Below are 21053 nucleotides of genomic sequence, written 5' to 3' on the forward strand. Positions count from 1 at the left end.
GATTACTTTTTCAAGTAATGAGTAAAACGCAAAATATCTGAGTTACTTTTTCAAATAAGTAACTCAAGTTACTTTATAAGTACTTTTTAAGTAAATGTGAGCATCTCACTGCACAAAAACAGATTCAGTATCAAAATTCAAACTCAGAATAGATGCAAACCTGCAATAATTAAATGTTAAATAACAAAAATGTACTTTAATCTCACTTTATTAACCAATGTCTTTGCTGCTGACTTTCTATGATCCAACTCAACCATCCTAAGCAAAAATGACTTTAGATAAACATCACATTTGTGTTTAATTTTTTGGGTTTTTATTGCTGAAGTAAGAGTGTTGAACTTTCTTCTCCTGCATACTGTTCTTCTGGAATTCAGGGGCGCATTTCCCGAGGCGAACTATGGTCGCAAGTTCCGTCGTTACCATTAGAGTTCAATGGGACTTATGACCATGGTTCACCAACGATGCTTTCGGGAAACGCACCCCAGAATGGCAGCACAGCTGAAAGGTTTGTTTGAGCTGCACCCTCTACTGTACAGGCGTGGATTTGCATTTCCTTCAGCCTGAGGCTTATTTATTTCACTTCTGGTGTGAAAGGGCCTTTACATTTGCCAAAAATGTTTGTTGTTAAAAAAGCAAACAAGCAAGCCCAGCCAAGGTGAGGAAACTCATTACTTTCCATAAAAGGTAAGTAAAGCAATTAGTTACTTTTTTAGGGAGTAATGCAATATTGTAATGCATTACTTTTAAAAGTTACTCAACACTGATAAATACTAATGAATTCATTATTTGGTTATATTTTTATACATCCATGATTCTATAATCTACCAATTTTCCATAAAAATAGGGACCTAATATTAGCTGGGGGCTAGTAGGGACCTAAAACAGGGACATAAAAAATAGCCGGGGGCTCGTCCGGGATATTGCCAAAAAACACGGGACTGAGAAATCATCCTCCATCACAGGTAAGTTGTTTTTAATGATTTCCTGTGGTGGTAGGAATGATTGATCTCATAATAGGTAGTGTTATCCTTGGATGGAGCTCTGAGAGAGTTAGTGCAGGAAGATTTGTCTGTAAGGGTACTGTTTAAACACACAGCTACCTGACAAATACTTTGGTTATCCCTAATAATAATAATAAGGACCAAATAATGGATTAAATAACTTAAAAAATAAATAATTCTTTCATGAATTATTTTGCATTTTCGTTAACGTGTGATGGGTCGATTAATCCTGGATCAAAAAATGAAGTCATTGATCACTTAAATCAAGTGGTACTTTATTTTATTTTATTTTGTTTATCTTTTAAGTGGTATTCATTATATGAATTCATTATGACAGAGAGCCGGTGATGACGAGGGTGATTTGGTATCTCAGAGCAGGGAGGGGGTTGGCAGCCGTATGGATATAAATGCAGCCGCAACTAACAGAAAAGACCTCAGATTTCAGCAGAACCTCCTGCGAGCTGGACAGACTATACTGACGGAAAAAATATCTTATCTGAGAAACATTTTTCTTTTCTATTTTTAAGCTCATTGTCAGTGTTTTAAACAATTCTAATACTTGTAATTACACATTTTTGGTCCTTATGGAGATCTGGAAACTCTCAGCTTTAATGCTCACCATACTTGCTCTTGCCTACAGTGTTCAAGGATTGTCTTTCACCCTAAACAGAGACCACTGGATTTCAGATAACTGGGAGGTGAGTAATGGTATTTTTGTTGTTGTTGTTCATTATGTAAGTAATCATTATTTATTATTTCAATCCATTACAAATATTGGTACTAAAAGAATGAAGAATAATCTGTTTTTTTTGTGTTTTGTTTTGTTTTTCTTTCATCTAAAACATTATGCAGTATTCCTTTGACATTCACTGTCAAAATGGTTTTGGTTGTTAACACAGGATGAACCAGTGGACGAGACACTAGCCAGTCAAGTGGCCAGTCTACTTAAGAGATCAAAATCTCATCAGTTCTATGGGCTAATGGGAAAACGCTCCGGTAAGACTTACGATTTGCTCTTGTTAATCCAAAAATTATTCAGATACTAGATATATTTTATATATATTTTACTAGTGGGTGCAGGACACTATAGTTCATTTATGTAAGTGAGGATAGCAAAATAAAGTAAATTGTGACATATTATACCCAAAAATTCTTCACACAGTGGACTACCAGTAAAATTGATAAATAAAAATTTGGGACCAAAAATTATTCACACTTTGACCTGACTATGTTTTGCTTAAGTGTTATCTGATAAAATTAAGATATATATATATATAACTGAATTTATATATAGTGAATAAGCTATAATAATCAATGAAATGTTCCAGGTGTCTGAATACATTTTGGTTTTACTGTATTTGTGTGTAAAATTTCCTTGCCCTATTACGTGTTACACAAATTATTCTAACAATTTGCAATGAAATATTATATATAAAATATACCATATATGTATATGTGTGTGTGTGTCGCATTGTAATTACTATTACAACAGAATACAGTGGAGTCTATTTTAAAAAGATTTTCAGCAGCTTAATTAAGTTTTAAATTAGGTTTTTAATATTTAAAATTCTAGCACACTATTTCAGAAGGCCTTGCCCAATTCATTTTTTTTTTTACTCAAGTTATGCTGGTAACAATTTGCAATGAAAAAAATAAAATGAAATTGCATTTTTGACCTCACTGTATATACATGATATTATTTCCCTTACTTGTTCTAGGAGTCCTCCAGCCTGTGAAAATGGAACGAAGAAGTGAGTAAATTCATTTATCTGAATTAAATGCTACTAAATAGTATATATAAAACATGTCCATCTACATCTCAACAGATTCATTTTTGCCATTGTCTAAATATCGCATATTGGTTTAAAGACTCTTACATTGTTTCCTCAAAGGGCATAAGGGGGACATGTTTGTGGGACTCATGGGCAAGAGATCTTTAGGAGGTATGGCACTGCTTACACCAGCAATACATGTTTTTTTTTAAGACATCATGTCTAATAGGTGCTAATTAATTTTGACAAAAACAAGAGTTTATTTAGTACTGCAAGGTTCTATGCTGCATATGTTTATACCTGGTGTAATGTGGATTATATTAATATGCAGGTGCTGTCACAAGAACAATCCCAGAAACCAGTACAGCAATGGACAAATCTGCAGATGTGAACAAACAAACAGGTACAACACGGAAAGAACTGTATAAGAACTGTATTTATGCAAAAATGATGAAATGAACCAGAAGTTTATAAATCTGAAATCAAGTTTTTCTCACAGCAGATCTTCAAGAGGAATGGGACAGACTGCAGTACTACTGATGACATTTTCCAATGCTGTATTACAGACTTCACTAGCCTCGATGTATCAGAATACAATTATTTCACTCTTCACTGGAACCAACATTATACCTAAGGAGAACATCATTTGGGAGTATTTTTAAGCAAGTAAATGTCTTGCTTTAGATATTAAATGTGACATAATAAAAGTATTTATCAAAAATGACATTTTTTTCCCTGTTCTGATTTACATGAAAACATTTTCACAAATCTTTCAACACAAACAAACCAAGAAACAATGTTTGAAGAAAATGAAGAATGTGTAATAATGTAAATCTAAAGTCTTTTTGTAAGGCCCCATTTTTTTCTACATTCTATTCATTGAAACTATTTTTTGCTTTTAAAAAAATCAATACTTCTAATTTTAAAATATATGCTGGGGCAAAGAAAATACTTTGGCCAGAGAAAAATTCTGAGACTTCAAAAAATAAATAGCACTGTATAAAACAAATGTGAGAGATTCCAGAGTTACAAAGAGCACATAAAAAGAGACAAAAATGACAACAGCTGAAGCCATTGCAAAAGACATTGATGGAGTCATAAAAAGATTTAACGGCAGTTAAGTGTAAAATGTAAAATGTAACATGTAAGTCCGTTAGGTTCCTTTGGGAGGGGTCCATTTCAGAGAGCTGGGGTCAATGGTCTTGTTGTTGTTGCCTCTTTTGGTCTCTTTGGCCTTCCACTCATCAATCAGGTCCTGTGCCATTCAGAAACAAACAAACAAAAAAAAAGTCACTCTTTAAATCACAGAAAAAAGAAAAAAAAGCTTACACATATCCTGTTAAACTTATGGGAAAAAAATAGCAGCTGTGTTTGCATAATAATTTACATCTTATAACCGTATATTTCATCATTATAAAATGTTAATATACCAGTAGGGCTGGGCGATATATCGCATGCGATTCTCACGCGCATTTCGTCAGTAAAGCCGGTTCCCTGATTACCGCTAAATCGCCATCACCTGCTTTCAAATGGTGCGCCATTTAATAGCCAGAGCCGTAGTTCACTGATAAGCCACGTTCATATCGCAGATGAATCGCCTTTGATAATGAACGCGATATTTGCGTGGCTTATCAGTGAACTACGGCTCTGTCTGTTAAATGGCGCACCATTTGAAAGCAGGTGATGGCGATTTAGCGGTAATCAGGGAACCGGCTTTACTGACGAAATGCGCGTGAGAATCGCATGCGATATATCGCCCAGCCCTATATACCAGTATATGCAGTACCTTAAAATGTACTGATAACCACCATAATAATGCATAATAATGCAATAGAAACTACTAAATGATAAATAAAATGTCAAATTTCATTGTCAGGTCCATTCAGTGCGGAATGGAGCAACCTGCAGCAGGAAAACATAATTCAGCACACAAGCAATATCTTCTTAGAAAATTACCCTTTTAAAATCACTCAAGTATTTCCATTTCGGAAAAAAGCTTGTTCTAAAAGAAAGGGATAAGCCATTGAACTTCCAATTAGGGATGAAACGGTTAGTGGTTTGACGATAAAAATTACCAATGGTCAGTATCACCATTTCATATTTTAATTGTCATTAAAACCATATTTAATTTTGGCGATTTGAAAAACTCAGTGAATACTGTTCATCATTAAAGCGAAGTAAAGCAACAGTCTCATGCAGGCGCAGCATGGTTTCCTTTTGTGTGAAAACATGGAGGGCAGAGCACTGAGAGAAATTATATGTAAGAATGTATCAATGTATGAATTCTATGAATGTAGGAATGGGGAACTGACTGCATTTCATCTTCTCTCCGTGTTAAGCCAAATAAATCAGTGTTTAAGCGCAGCTGCTTTGTTTACAGAGGTTATCGGAAACTGCTCTATTTCTGCCGTTTCAAAAGTGTCACCTACTGTCGGAGATTGGATTTGCATTTTCATTCAGCCTGTCTGACGATTTTGTTCAGATCAATGTGAACGTCGACCCGATTTTTGCTGTAAATTTTAACCAGTAGATGGAAAATAAGCTAATGAGCATTCTAAAAATGTAAACAATTCAGATGTAAAATTGTTTATGGGGCATCATACTTTTCCTAAAAATTATATAAAGGCTGAAATGTGAGTTTCATCATTTTATAAAACTAGATAACGTGTTATGTTGTAAATCACCCAATATTTTTAGTTAATTTAAAATCCGGCCATCATTGTTAGTTATTTTTGAAAGTTTATGCAATAATTAGTGCATAGTGCATAGTTAATGTTATTTGTTGGTTTTCAACATAAAATTTGGTGAAATGATTTAAGTGACACTTTTTGAATACTGTAATATTGATAAACGTGATCATTTTGGTCGCATTAAATTTTCATACCGTTTCATCTCAACTTTCATGCATGTGAACACTTTTTTTTTTTTAAATAAATTTGTTGAACAAAAAAGTGTAATTAAAATTTATTTAATGCAATATTTCTGCAAGAACAGAAACTTTATTCTAATTACTATTAAATGTAAAAAAATATAAAATATAAAACTTTACAATAAAATAAATGAGCTTTTTTTTCAATTTAAGATCTTTTACTTTTTAAATTGAACTGAAATAATTGAAAGATTAATTATTATTATTTTTTTTTTTTGATGTAGGCAGTAAAAAAAATAAATTAAATAAAATTAAAAAAATCAAAAGAGAAAAACAAATTCTTGATACCTGTCGTTTCAAGACTAGATGCTTCCCCTTCCAGTACTTGAGCATCTGAAGTGACTGCAGCGTACTGACAATGTCCACAGGGTTCACTGCAGTCTCTTGACTGATCTCTGAACAGGAGGAAACAAAAAACAATGCTAAACCTGCATGGATTTTACAGGGACGTCACAGTGAGTTCCCTTGTGTGGCAGGGCCAACTTATCTTACCTTTGATGGAGATCTCTTTGCCCTTGAAGTTGTACATGTACCGCAGCAGAACTTCCTTCCAATAGCTGCGATAGCTGATTAGGCCCAAATCCGATAGAGGGCGCTCAGGAGAACCAACCTTCTCTTCAACCTTCGACAGCAGGTAACCTAGAACCATGCCAAACAAAGAATGTGATGCACGTGTTGAGGAATAACAGCATCCAGAGGTAACGTCATTACAACTCTTTATGACAATATGATGCTATTCAGAGTCAGAGTGGGAAAAGAATGGGAATGGTCACAGTTTTGACATGTAAATGTTTTTTATGTCCAGCACTCAATCCATTAAGGTCTCCATAGCACTTAATCGCAAACTCGTACAAATAAAAGATATGACGGTATATTAGGGCGATATATTAAGTTTGTACAATATATTGATATATATTATAAATGGTATAGGATGAGGCAATACCATTTATATCAATATATATTTAGCGCATCTGAAAAATAGTGGAGGACAGAGAGTGAGCTGCTGCATGGAAAGTGAATTTGTCCCAGACATGCTTTATATCAAGGGCTTCAAAATAATTCGTAAGATATAGTTAATGTGTATATTTAAAAGCACCTTGCCCCGTCAGGTGCTCTGACAGATACTTGCACTGTTTAATGCATTCGAGATGCGTTTTCCTCAGTACATAACTTACATTTCACAGGTATATCCTCCATCTGTAAATGTTAGAAAGTCTTGCAAATATTTGCATTTTGCTGTCAGGAGTGGACAAGCCTTACGCAAGTGAGTCTCTGCCAAACTAGACTTCAGTGTACGAGCACCTCCATGCACATGCGCGTCAAATAGACTGAGCACAATAGAATAGGAGGGCAATAATTAAACTAAAATATTCAATTTGCTAAAACATGTTTTTGGACATTAAGTGTGCCATATGTTAAATTTAAAACCTACAAGTAGGTTATGATAGCATTATGACTACTATAATGGGCTAATCAAATGTAGCCTAATATTATTACTAAGCTCAGCTGAGTGAATGTGTGTTCCACTTACCAGTTAACATTTAGGCTGTGCTTGTTTTTATTCATTTTCATTTTTAATTTAGTGAATGTAACTTCTGTTTTTCTTTTGATTTTAGATAGTAATGTTACAATTTTAGAATCTAATTGTGATTTTAACCTTTTTTTTTTTTTTTTTTTGCACATAATATATAGCATAGCCTACATGGTTACATTCACTATATTTGTTTTCATAGTCTTTAATATGAACATTGTTTGTAGGACAACATTGGGCAGGATGTGAAACAACATTTTTTAAAATAAAGAGAAAAATATTATCCACGTAGGAAAAAGCAGAAAATACAGAGATATATATATATATATATATATATATATATATATATATCGCCATTAAGCCCAACAATACAGAGATGTGATTTTTTGGCCATATTGCCCTGCCTTAATTACAGACAGGGATGTATCACAGGTACTCACTAAAATCAATCAGCATCTTGCCATAGCCCTGTCTCATGTACTGTGGCATTGTCAGGATACAAGACACATTGTAATTCAGGAACGAGTTCTTCTCCTGCAGAAATAAAAAGAAGCAATTTAGCTGGCGTGCACTTTCAATGAAAACAGCCAATGTTATGATCCAGCCAAAGACTTCAAAGACACTACAGGCTAACATTTCTCAAAATTGATCATATTAACAGCATTATATTTGCATGTTTTGCTGGTTTATGAGACTTTCAACACACAATTAGGGTGAAGTGCTCTTCAGGTTAGAACCCCGACAAAACAATGTAGCCTGGTTCAGATTTAGAAAAAAATAAATAAAAAACGGGGTATAATAATTAGCCCCTTAGATTGGCACTCTGTACCAGTTGATACTTATTCACATATTTAGAACAGAAAACATACAAGGATCATAAAGAAATTATAATCAAACATTTCTTCCTAAGTTTAAAGCAGCATTCCAAAATTGTTACAGCTACCAACAGGTTTTGGGGCCTGTAAAACTAACAGATTAAGATGAATGATTAAACAATTCACTTTTTTTTGTGATGCTCATTGAAATAGCAGTTGTAATGAATTAGAATGGAGTTTATGGACTAACTTCACCCTTTTGAATGTGTACTGTGTTTGTCCCTTCATGGTTGTTTTGGAAAGTTCATCCTCCACTTCACTGAGAAAAGACATTCATAAATTGTTTTGCCTCTGCTTTAATTTATATGTGTATATTGGGGAAGAAGAGAAAGAAAAAACTAGGATAACTAACCAGCGGGCCAATATCGTGATCATGATTAAAATGATTAATACTGCAGCCCTAATAAGTTATACACCTTAATTTTAGGTGTATAAAAAGAAGCTAAAAAATGCTTGGTTTAGTAATTACGCATAGATAAACAGAGATATTTTGGATTGGTTTTCTGATGAAGACGTCTGAATCTGATCCGAGGGATAAAGGCTAGTCAGTTATTAAATGTGAAGTTCATTGGTCAAGGTCAATGCCACAAGAGTACACCTCACTGACTGGCTTCAAATCATTTCAAGCCAGTCTGGTGTTCTATGAGGAACAAACCATTACCTCAGCAGAGATTTCAGTCCATGTGAATGAGGCTCATGACTGAAAATCAGTCAAAAAAGGCTAGTGGGACACAAATGTGTCCAAATGTGTTAAGTGATTATGTTTTTCTGCATTTCAGATCATCTAAGTCACTATACGCCGGCTCCAGCACCGCATTACCTTTGAGAAATATCCCACGAGGTGACAGCCTGTGTTATCAGCTTCAGTCATGACATAAAACAGGAAAGGCTCCACATCATAGTACAGTGTTTTATGGTCTAGGAACAGCTTGGCCAGCAAACAGAGGTTCTGGCAATAGATCTATTAGGACAGGGATAGAAAATATCAGTTTCATATGTAGCAATCAACACTCATCATCAGACTAGAATTTCATATAAGAGGGGAAATGGTCTACTTCACAAAGCAACAAACACATTCAGAACCCCTTTGCATACATACAATCACGATCAATGAGTACATTCACATTAATTCCTCACCTTGTTCTTTTTCCCATCAACCTCAAACACAGAGATGGCACCTTTTCTGTAGACTTCATCACCAGGAGGGTGTTTCCACACACATTTGGCCTGCATATAACACATAGGAATGAAAATATCAAACTTAACTTTCCTTCCAAATATGTTTAGCAAGTAGGAAGTTAGCTTTTATACCATATGTCTGCGCAGGATGGTCTGGCTCTTCATGTACTTGAGGCAGAACTCACAGACATACAGACGCCCCAGACGGGCGTATTCCTCGGGGTAGGGAGAGTGGTACCATGTGTCTAGCTCATAACGGCCAAACAAGATGGTCTTGATCATGTTACTGCCCTCTGTGATCTGACCCTGCAGACGCAGTTTCTCCTGCAAACACCAAAAACCGTAGACATCAAATTTCTACACACCGCTAATTCAGCTAAAGTAACACATAAGAACTTTGACAGTAAAACCACAATCAGAGTATGAGTAATTTTATATAACAGTAACAGTATACCATCATATAGATATTTTTGCTAAATTCAACAAAAAGCGCTTTATATATTACATAACCACATTGTAATGTCAGTGAATTAAATACTTGAAAATTATTTCAACTGATTATTTTCATATATTTATCATTTGATGGGATGCAAGCCAAAGGGAAAATTTTGTTCCTGTGCTCAGTTGATTTGAGTTTACAGTCTTAAGTGTGAAGTGCACGCATGTCTGTTCATACCAGATCCTCTGATGCGCGGGCCTGAGCTTTTCTGAAGAGCTCCAGATCATAATCACTGGTGATGTTCTCCAGCAGTGGTTCTCGAGTTGTGCCATGTGTCTGTCTGTGCTCCTGATACATCAAATATGAACAAATGTTGTTGAATCACAAACATAAACATCATAATTACACCCAACAGGCTTGCCGTAGTAGTCCGGTTTTACACAGTGTTCAACCGTACACCGAATACATTACTTGCCTGCCGCAGCACCGCCCCAACCGTCACTTTGCTTTTTCACAGAAATAAAAACCATTTAGTTCAGTTTGACAACAGACACTACAATTATAACCTGAAAGTGTCTGCTCTGCTCCATATACTCCACAGGAGTCAGATTTTACTTATCACGTGATGAGAGTAAGGAGAGATGACTGACAAGATGATGGTGGAGGATTTAGTGTGCAACTGATACTTAACATCATTGACAAATATCTTATCTTGTAAAATGTACAGTCAGTTCCGCCACTTTCTGTACAGAGATCACTTGTGATTGCGGATTCAAAAGCTAAAGTGATAGCGGCTCCTTGATGCTCATAACTTATATACAATATCTCCCCCCTCAACTCCCACCCAGAGTTACTGGAAATACTGGTATTGTCGCAAGTTTATTTACCGGTGCGAAAATTTCCTCACTGTGACATCCATAATACCAAAGCATAATATATGGCATTTTTTAGGCCAAAACCCACAAATGAGTTCCATCGAGTTCCAGTGTTGTTGTTTTTTTTTTTTGTCGTTTTGTTTTTAATGGGTCTGTGGTAAATGCCTGAAAAAAATTGTGGTGAACACAAGCTCAAGATATTTTCATGTTTTATTCCACTGCATAAAACAAATCAGTAATATTAAAAAGGCGGTTGCTAACAAGTGGCTAAATGGGACTAAAGAGGTTGTCAGGGAGATTAAATGCTCTTGCAAACTATTAAAACTCAAACTTTCAGGGAATGTTTTTAAATAAAAGACTGAGCAAGTTGTCGGAAGCATAATGGTGGTGACGTTAATCTCATAAGACCATGGTGCAGTTCGTTTATAGCCTACATCTAGCTTTCTAGTTCTGCCAATGTATTTAGGCTTCAAAACTTTTTTTATTTGTGAAGGTTATGATGTATGATGTATAAAAATAATCAAACTTTTGTTGGTGACAGAGCTTATTTTCTCCAATTATCTAAAAGCCAACAGAAAAAATATGTGGGAGCCAGGTTGATTGTAACTTCCGGGCTGGCCTGTAAAAACACGTCATCATTGCAGCACTTTATACAGTGGGTACAGAAAGTATTCAGACCCCCTTAAATTTTTCACTCTTTGTTATATTGCAGCCATTTGCTAAAATCATTTAAGTTCATTTTTTTCCCCTCATTAATGTACACACAGCACCCCATATTGACAGAAAAACACAGAATTGTTGACATTTTTGCAGATTTATTAAAAAAGAAAAACCGAAATATCACATGGTCCTAAGTATTCAGACACTTTGCTGTGACACTCATATATTTAACTCAGGTGCTGTCCATTTCTTCTGAACATCCTTGAGATGGTTCTACACCTTCATTTGAGTCCAGCTGTGTTTGATTATACAGATTGGACTTGAATAGGAAAGCCACACAACTGTCTATATAAGACCTTACAGCTCACAGTGCATGTCAGAGCAAATGAGAATCATGAGGTCAAAGGAACTGCCTGAAGAGCTCAGAGACAGAATTGTGGCAAGGCACAGATCTGGCCAAGGTTACAAAAACATTTCTGCTGCACTTAAGGTTCCTAAGAGCACAGTGGCCTCCATAATCCTTAAATGGAAGACGTTTGGGACGACCAGAACCCTTCCTAGCGCTGGCCATCCGGCCAAAATGAGCTATCGGGGGAGAAGAGCCTTGGTGAGAGAGGTAAAGAAGAACCCAAAGATCACTGTGGCTGAGCTCCAGAGATGCAGTCGGGAGATGGGAGAAAGTTGTAGCAAAGTCAACCATCACTGCAGCCCTCCACCAGTCGGGGCTTTATGGCAGAGTGGCCCGACGGAAGCCTCTTCTCAGTGCAAAGACACATGAAAGCCCGCATGGAGTTTGCTAAAAAACACCTGAAGGACTGAAGATGGTGAGAAATAAGATTCTCTGGTCTGATGAGACCAAGATTTTGGCCTTAATTCTAAGCGGTATGTGTGGAGAAAACCAGGCACTGCTCATCACCTGTCCAATACAGTCCCAACAGCATGGTGGTGGCAGCATCATGCTGTGGGGGTGTTTTTCAGTTGCAGGGACAGGACGACTGGTTGCAATCGAGGGAAAGATGAATGCGGCCAAGTACAGGGATATCTGGATGAAAACCTTCTCCAGAGTGCTCAGGACCTCAGACTGGGCCGAAGGTTTACCTTCCAACAAGACAATGACCCTAAGCACACAGCTAAAATAACAAAGGAGTGGCTTCACAGAGCTTGACTGTTCTTGAATGGCCCAGCCAGAGCCCTGACTTAAACCCAATTAAGCATCTCTGGAGAGACCTAAAAATGGCTGTCCACCAACGTTTACCATCCAACCTGACAGAACTGGAGGATCTGCAAGGAGGAATGGCAGAGGATCCCCAAATCCAGGTGTGAAAAACTTGTTGCATCTTTCCCAAAAAGACTCATGGCTGTATTAGATCAAAAGGGTGCTTCTACTAAATACCGAGCAAAGGGTCTGAATACTTAGGACCATGTGATATTTCAGTTTTTCTTTTTTAATAAATCTGCAAGAATGTCAACAATTCTGTGTTTTTCTGTCAATATGGGGTGCTGTGTGTACATTAATGAGGAAAAAAATGAACTTAAATGATTTTACCAAATGTCTGCAATATAACAAAGAGTGAAAAATTTAAGAGGGGTCTGAATACTTTCCGTACCCACTGTAGTTTACATGAACACACAAACACATTAATATACAGATATTTTAGTAAATCGTTAAGAGAAAATTATTACCATATACTTTTCTTTTTGGTCTTTGGTCAGGCCAGAATCCCTCCTCTTCCTCATCTCCATGACCTTCTCTTTATATCGAACCTGTCTTGGAGTTGGTGCCTGTGGAAGAGCAATGCAAATGAATTACATCTCACTTTTACTGAAAGGTACATTGTGTCTCATCTAGATAAAGCTCTTTATGCATAGCTCATCAGTCATAAGATCACTGTGGTTACCACAGAATTTATGGCTTGCAAACAATCACAACTCATTTTAAAAATGGCAGGCACCACGCTGCTGACGTTAGGACTTCAAGCAAGTGTCTCTTTTTAGTACAAAAGCATGCATGCACTTAAGAGGCATTAACACGCTTGTGTGATGTTTGTTTAGTGTTGAGCGAACATCTGTTTGGTGAGAACCTGATGTCGAGTAGCGTGTCTGTTCTCCTCATTCTGCCCCTGACTGCGCTCTTCCTCTTGTTTCTCACGCTCAATGGCTTTCACCTGATCGAGATGAAAAGCAAACAAAGATTAACAACAGAGATAGTGCTAAACAATACAGAAAAAGGATAAAGCACACATGCTTATGCTAAATGATCAATGCAATTTAGTGGTTGAACAAAATGGGTTTTTTTTAAAGATGATAAAACATTAAATCCAAGAAGGTGGCCAAAAGATACAATTAAATAATAGCAAATAACAAGCGAAGTACACTTTGGGCTTAACACACCTTGCACTCATCTGCTGACAGGTTATGGTAGAGAGGGCATCCTGATATGGAGAAATGTCGCTCATGTTTCCCTGTTAAATGTCCTGTACAAAAGAAATTCAGAAAAACATACAGATTTTAGCTTTGAACATAATAAACAATCCAGTGAAATCTGAAATGTTTTAAAACACTGCGAACATTGTTTTTTTCCAATTAAGCCCTTGTAAACCATTAGCACTGAATTTGATTATTAAGCAAATGCAAAAGGAAATTAATTTGAAGAGCAATTACCCAGAGAATTGCACCCAGGTGTGGGGCACTTCATATTGAAGTTGTAGCTCTCATGAAAGCGCCGGCGTTTTGGACGATGAGAGGGATCGCTGCCAGAGTCTTTCTGGTCTTTCGTCACGCTCTCATCGTGGGATGCATTGGGGCTGGATATGTCGATGTCTGATTCGGATGAGGGGGCGTTTCCTGTGGGCGTTCTGGGGGGAGACTCATCTCTCTCTGCTGCTTGCTTCACATCCGGTGGAGCATCTAGATCAGGAACAGAATTAACTTCTTATAAACATCAGGGTTGGGAATCGCAGGGTACCTCACGATACGATCACGAGACATGGCTCACGATAACGATAATATCGTGATTCAGCGATTCTGTGATAATCGATATATTGCTAAGACAATCCTATAATGATACATCACGATATCTAACTATGAAAAAAAAAATGCAGTGAAAAGGTTAAGTGCAGGTTTTCTCTCTTTATCCGCAAAACGAATAAATCCGATCTTCAGTTCCCGAGCTATATTCAGATTTAATGGAGTTCACGTCACCAAAAGCAACAAATATGAGGTGCATTTTATTGACCATCAGCTAAATTTAAAATCAAAGACCGCAATAGGAGAGTGGCAACAGCACTGGTAAGGTCTTATTACTTTTAATGAAGGTAATTGTGTGTTACGCGTCTACGACTTACTTTCACTTTCATATGCGGCAAGTTTGCGTGTCAGCTTGCTGAAGAGATACTCAGCTGTTCATCTGCGGTGATGCATGATGCAGTAGCACTGTCATTATGTGATTCTTACACGTTTCAGTTTTAGTATTTTTGTGAGAAGTAAAATTTACAAAATGTGGTTTCAACAACCAGATGCATTTAGACTGATGCATAGACAGTTTTGACTGGAATGCATCCCAGACCATCTCCTGAAGTGGTTTGAGCGATCGGATTTAAATCCATTTCTAATGCGTTTCAGAGGGCATTTAGACCTGGTCTAAGAGAAAATGCATGAAGTGACCAGGTGCAAACAGACCCTTTGACGTTCTGCATCGAGCGCTTACTCAGATATACACAGGAGCGTTCGAAAGCTGACGTCTATCAGTCGTATCCCTAATATGCTTTCAAACGCTCCCGTGTATATCTAAGCGCTCGGTGAAGAACGCAAAAGATGTCTACGTTTGTCACATCAATGGTATAAAGTGCGTCAAGACTTTGAACTTAAATGTGGCTGGAGGTATCTATTTTACTCGCACTGCCTGCATGCCATCCTGTTAAAAACCTCTTTTTCTTAAGGCTGTTTAACTTATGATCACGTTTCCCTCATTCATGTTGAGCAGCACCTTTGAAGTAAGCGACGCTTTGAGCAGAGAAAACTATTTATAACTCCTTATTTTATTAATTAAAATATCGATATTTGGCACAGCGTATCGATTCTCGTATCGCAACCGAGAAGGACGACGATATGTCGCCATATCGATATTTTGTCCCAACCCTAATAAACATATGTAAAAATATTAAACATAATACATAAAGCTTTGCAGCAGTGATTTTAATAAGAACAGTAACTTTCAATAATTATAATAAAATATATTTAGAGGAAAAATACATTACAGCAATGAGTTCCTAGAAATGTGTGATTTTAAAAAATACAGTGTCATAACATTTAACACTTAGTTTGTGCTTTTGTTTTAAACAGATCTTTTGTTATTTTCACCAATAATGTAGTCATTTAACGACATGATCACACTTGGCAGGTTTGGTTCAATTAAAACGAACTCTGGTGCGATTGTTCGGTTAGTGCGTTTCATTTGAATAAGTGTGAATGCTGCCATCCAAACCCTGGCGTGCACCAACAAGCAAACCACGACTCCTGAAAAAACTGGTCTCAGTCCGCTTTCAAACTAACTCTGGTGCGGTTCGACAGAAATATGAATGCAACGAAGACATCTAAACGAACCAAAAAAAGTATGTGATTTCACCAGATGCTATCCTAAAACGAACAGAATGCTGAATACCACCTGTTTTTTCTCATCATAGAAGATAGGCGTCAGAAATGCCGTCTCCTTGCAGCAGATCTTTCTTTGTGTGTGCAACGGAGGAATTCCTGCTGCTGTTTTGACTCCTTTACACATTTTATAAGTTCTTCATGAGTTCTCAGCTGGTCAAAATGCTGTCATACGTAAGCACATATAATGAGCGCATTTAGCCCAGCACACAGCATTGTTTTGGATGTTCAGCAAGTTCCATCGAAAAATACTTTTTTTTTTTTGTATCTTTAGTTTCTTAAAAATGACTAAGTGAACCAGGACTAAACGCATCATCATCTTTTTTTGGTCCAGACCAAAAGAACTGAACAACAAGTGTGAACATACCCCAAGTTGTATTGGTTCTGCAAAAAGTGGTCCCTTTTGATAATTTGATTTAATTTTTCTTATTTAAAAGAAAACTGAAAAGCTGTCTGCAATTTATTTTGTGATGTTTAGATTTTATTTTTTTGCAAAATGTACAGAAAACATTTAAGTTTTTTGGGAATTACAGGAAATAAAATTTGAATTTATTTTCGGATTAATTAGTGAATCCACAAATCCATCCAAAAAAAAAAAAATGCTTTTGATGTATATTTTTCGACATAACCTACCCTAACATCCAAAATGATGCTGTGTGCTGGGATAAATGGGCTCACTGTATGTGCATACATGGTATTTTTACCAGCTGAGAACTCATAAACAGCTTAGAAAATGTGTAAAGGAGTCAAAACAGCACCAGGAATTCCTCCGAAGATACAGTTCCAACACCCGTACCAAACTATAAGGGGCAACTTTGCGACTATAATGAGAGAAACCAGGCATCCATCAGTATTTTCTCTTTTAGGGTCGCATCTTGTGACATCACGTCCTGTTTTTGGTTTGTTTAGAGGTCTTTGGTCTAGTCCAGTGGTTCCCAAACTGGGGTACGCGAGGTGACAAAAGGGGGTACGTGAACAAAACGCTGAGTAGTTCATTTAATTCTACATTAAAATAATATTAAAATAGAGCATGTATTTCTAACTGCCAAAATGTCGAAAATCCAGTACATTTAATCAAATTACCTCATCATTTGCAGTCAAAAATGACTGTTTCCACACAAGCAGCATGCATATGATAGAGTGTGTGCCAAATCTGCTGCCTTAAATCGCGCTAAATTACTGCCGTTCTTGACAATGCACCTTTGTAAAAGTGGGGATTTTGCACTTACTCACATGAAGAACAAATATAGACACAGATAATGAATTAATTTCGATTTAAGACTCAAACTTTCTCCGGTACAAAAACATACCTTGTGTGAGTTCTTGTATTTAATGATGACAACGAGCAAGAATGCAATCGTTCTCAAATATCCACATGACTGTAAACGTGACATTATTATACAACAGGTCAAAAAACAAAACGTACATTTTAAACTCAGAACTGCCAGTATTTAGTCTATTTTGCAAAGAAATAATAACGAAAACCACAGCAGAACTACAACACACGTCTGTGTTTCGAGAACAATTCTGCACCTTTGAACGAATCGTGAGAGTCAATGATTCATTCACAGCCACTTGCTTTGTTACTGAATGAATGACTCGATGACTCACTCAGAAAAACAGTGATAGTTTAATATTTAAAAGTTTTACTTAGTTTTACCATCATTGCATATTTCTCTATTGAACATTTTTATTTAAAACATTATTTATTTTATAAAGTTATTCATAAAGGTAAAAAAATGCACTGGAAAAATCAATTTAGGGGACAAATATTGTCCCTTAATGGTAAAGGTGTGACTGCAGAAGAATGGTAATGCCTTCAGGGGGTACTCAATGCTAAAAAGTTTGGGAACCACTGGTCTAGTCAAACCACACCAGAGTCTGCTTGTTTGATGCACACCAGAGTTTGGATGGCAAGGTTCACACTTATTCAAATGAACCGCACTAACAGAGCAACCACACCCAGAGTTCGTTTTAATCAAACCAAACCTGCCTAATGTGAACACACCCAAAGTGAACAGTTTCTGGGGTGTGTTGGACAACTGGTACTTTGAAGAAAGGCATCAAATCTTGATAGCCAATGAAGCTATCTACTGACACATACTGTATGAGAAAGCAATGTATCAGCTGTGTGTTTATACCTTGAGAGCTTTGGCTTAGGCGCAGTGACGCTCGGGTCAGACGGGTGTTATTGCGCTGATTGGCTTCACTATGGGAGCTGTCGGTCTTCTCATGATCTCCAGAGTCATCAGAATCTGCAGTCCCGTCTGAACTACTGCCTGCTGTTCTCTGCAAACAGGGTGTCAACACAGTTATATCACCATGCACATGTAAACAGATCAGAATAAAAATAATGATTAAAGATACCAACAACACTCACACAACATACATCTGGCATTAAAAATTTCAAACAGAAACATTTTACTATTATGCAGTCTGGGTTGTGTTTTACAGCCAAACCGCTATTAGCTTCGTTATCTGTTTAAAAACACACCATTTCGGAAGCACTTTGGCGTTTTTCGATTCTCATGCGATAAAATGTTAGCTGCCATAAGCTTTGACAAATAATTTCAACACATTAATAGAAAACAAAATTATATTTGTGCGAAAATGTAAATAAACATTGAGCTAGCATTTAGCGCGCGCTGAGGCGACGGGGCAATTCTCGCATTTTCTCTCACCTTTCTCCGCGGCATGTTCCCTCTGATAAACCCAACCGCTGTGCTTTTTACACGTTTGTTAAACGTGTATATTTGTTATGTGTTATCTGATATAATACAGCAGCAGTGTGTTCATTAGTTTGTGTGTTTCTGTTTTCGCCAATTGTTCACTATCTCGCGACTCGCGCCACACTGAACCACAGCGGAAGTGACGTAGAGAGACGAAAAACATGGCGACGCTGAGGCGCCGACCAATGTGAGGAATGTCCATTCTCCATTGTTGTTTTTTTTATGTTTTAACATTATTGGTACAGATTACAGAGACAAACGTTTTTTTCTTTTAGATATTAATTCAAATTACGTTAATTTTGATTGTACTTTATTGTAGCTTTGTCTTCTTGGTAAATTTCATCTTCACAAAGCCATAGCAGTTCATTGTAAACCTAAATTTAGTAACGTTAAGCCTATGTTTCCTAGGTAAAATCCTTTTTTACCACATTTGGGTTAAATGTTTGCCCAACCGGCTGGGCAGTTTTATTTAACTCAACATTTAAAAAAAAAAAAAAAAAAAAAATTACTGTATTGCTTGCTTAAAATGAACCCAGAATATATTGGAAACTAAAATCTATATGTTTAATAAATGGACATTTATTAATACGTTTAATGAATAATAATTAAACAATAAACATTTATTAAATTTCTTATTAATTGATTTTGATTATTGTTGTTGCCTCTAATAATTGATGTGTTCTGATTTTTAATTGGTGGTTAATTTGGGTTCCATTTTAATGCCAGCCATATAGTAACTTTTAAACAATAGTTGGAGTTAAATAAAACTACCCAGCAGGTTGGGCAAACATTTAACCTTTCTTAATTTTCAACCCAACTTGGGTTGTTTTTAACCCAGTGTATACAAAATGATTCAATCCCCAAAAGTAAAATTTTTTATAGAGAATTTATATATAGGCCTATAGCGAATATACTACTGTTCTAAGTTGTTTATAAATAGTTGTTATGCGAAAAATGTGTTTAAAATAATCCAAACATTCTGTTTCATGTGATATTATATGCACAAAGCTAAACTGACTGATATTTGCATTTATATAATGCCATTTTTATTAGTTTCATGTAATTTTTTTTTTTTTTTTTTGCTGTTTACATGCATGTCCTTTCCTGTTCTCTGTTTTTATTACTTGCTTAAATATAAAAATGATGTACATTTTACATTGCAAAACATTGACTTAATGCACACAATCTACAGATGGCGCTGCAGGACCCCCACTTAAAATGAGACCATCATCACTGACATGAAACTGGATTCATTAACATCAGCTCTAGGGGAAACACAGGAATCTCTTAATATTAACCTCTCCAGTCCATGTGGGAAAAACAAAACAAATAAACAACAAAATGATTGCTTGTGACAAGAATAAAACTAAATGCAAAGAAATTAATGATTTATCCAATCATTTTTCCGTTTCAATTTAAGGATTCTCTTTTCCCTCAAGGCATTCACATCCTCTGCCTTTCATCTCTTTCAGCTTCATATCTGCAAAATTTCGTAACACAAATAAAAGAAAAACAGATATAGACAAAATCTTTTTTAACTCTTTATTCAAAAAAAAAAAAAAAAAAAAAAAACTATGGGCTTTAAAGGTATGTTTACACAACAACAATTATGTTAAAAGCAGAAAAGTTAACTTTTAAAAAGTAAGCCTTAAAAAGCCTGCATTCTGCTGCCAGGCCAGTAGTTGGCGATGTCACTTTGTAAAGAAACACTACATGCCTATAGACTATAAACACGTAATATGCATGCACATGATGTCACCATTTTTTCACAAATTTCGTGTTTTTGTAGTTTACACGGAGACTATAACGGTATCATTTTCAAAAACTTGCATTTTGAAACTTGTTTTCAAAGGTTTGCATTTTCAGGCCCCCAAAACACAGTGTAAATGAATGGTCAAAATGCATAAAAGGTTTTCAATTTCAGTTGAAAACAGTGTTGAGTAAACTGCCCTTAAAGGGATAGTTTACCCAAAAATTTTAATTATTCCATGATTTACTCACCCTCAAGCCATAGGTGTAAATGACTATCTTCTTGTCAGACGAACACAATCTGAGATATATTTTAAAATATCCTTAGTCCTCCAAGGGTTTATAATGGCTTGTGAACTGGTAGCCCGAAATTGCTGAAGACAGAAAACAATCGCATCCGATCCATAAAAAAATCGAATCCATACTACTCCAGGGGAGTTAAGTAAATGGATTCATTTTTTGAATGCGAATGGATGCATTTTTCTGTCTTCAGAATTTGGGCTACCATTCACAACCATTATAAACCTTGGAGGACTAACACCGTGTCCTAACCAGACGCGATGCGATAAGATTCCAGCGACGAGCAATTTGATTGCCCACACTAGATGCGACGTGACAATAAAGAAGCGACAAAATCAATCAAAAACCACAGCCAATCAGAAGA

The 21053-nt window shown here is 36.3% G+C and overlaps 2 protein-coding genes across 2 annotated transcripts; one reads left to right on the forward strand and one right to left on the reverse strand.

Moving 5' to 3' along the window:
• The first annotated feature begins 645 nt into the window (after positions 1-645).
• On the forward strand, positions 646-3411 carry si:ch211-131k2.2 (protachykinin-1). Its single transcript, XM_048170368.1, has 6 exons — positions 646-1699; positions 1901-1997; positions 2720-2752; positions 2894-2944; positions 3105-3176; positions 3273-3411. Exons 1-6 carry the CDS (start codon positions 1586-1588, stop codon positions 3311-3313), a joined length of 408 nt encoding a protein of 135 aa, XP_048026325.1. The 5' UTR covers positions 646-1585; the 3' UTR covers positions 3314-3411.
• kat7b (K(lysine) acetyltransferase 7b) lies at positions 3192-18734 on the reverse strand. Its single transcript, XM_048170364.1, has 14 exons — positions 18593-18734; positions 18053-18200; positions 13923-14168; positions 13653-13735; positions 13343-13426; positions 12945-13043; positions 9964-10074; positions 9420-9611; positions 9246-9335; positions 8929-9069; positions 7674-7767; positions 6195-6341; positions 5991-6097; positions 3192-4028 (listed from the first exon to the last, which is right to left on the reverse strand). The coding sequence occupies exons 1-14, from the start codon at positions 18605-18607 to the stop codon at positions 3927-3929; spliced, it is 1659 nt and encodes a 552-aa protein (XP_048026321.1). The 5' UTR covers positions 18608-18734; the 3' UTR covers positions 3192-3926.
• Between the last annotated feature and the right edge of the window lie 2319 nt (positions 18735-21053).

The sequence above is a fragment of the Megalobrama amblycephala genome, linkage group LG20 (genome assembly GCF_018812025.1).
Source record: "Megalobrama amblycephala isolate DHTTF-2021 linkage group LG20, ASM1881202v1, whole genome shotgun sequence".
In the NCBI taxonomy this organism is placed as follows: Eukaryota; Metazoa; Chordata; class Actinopteri; order Cypriniformes; family Xenocyprididae; genus Megalobrama; species Megalobrama amblycephala.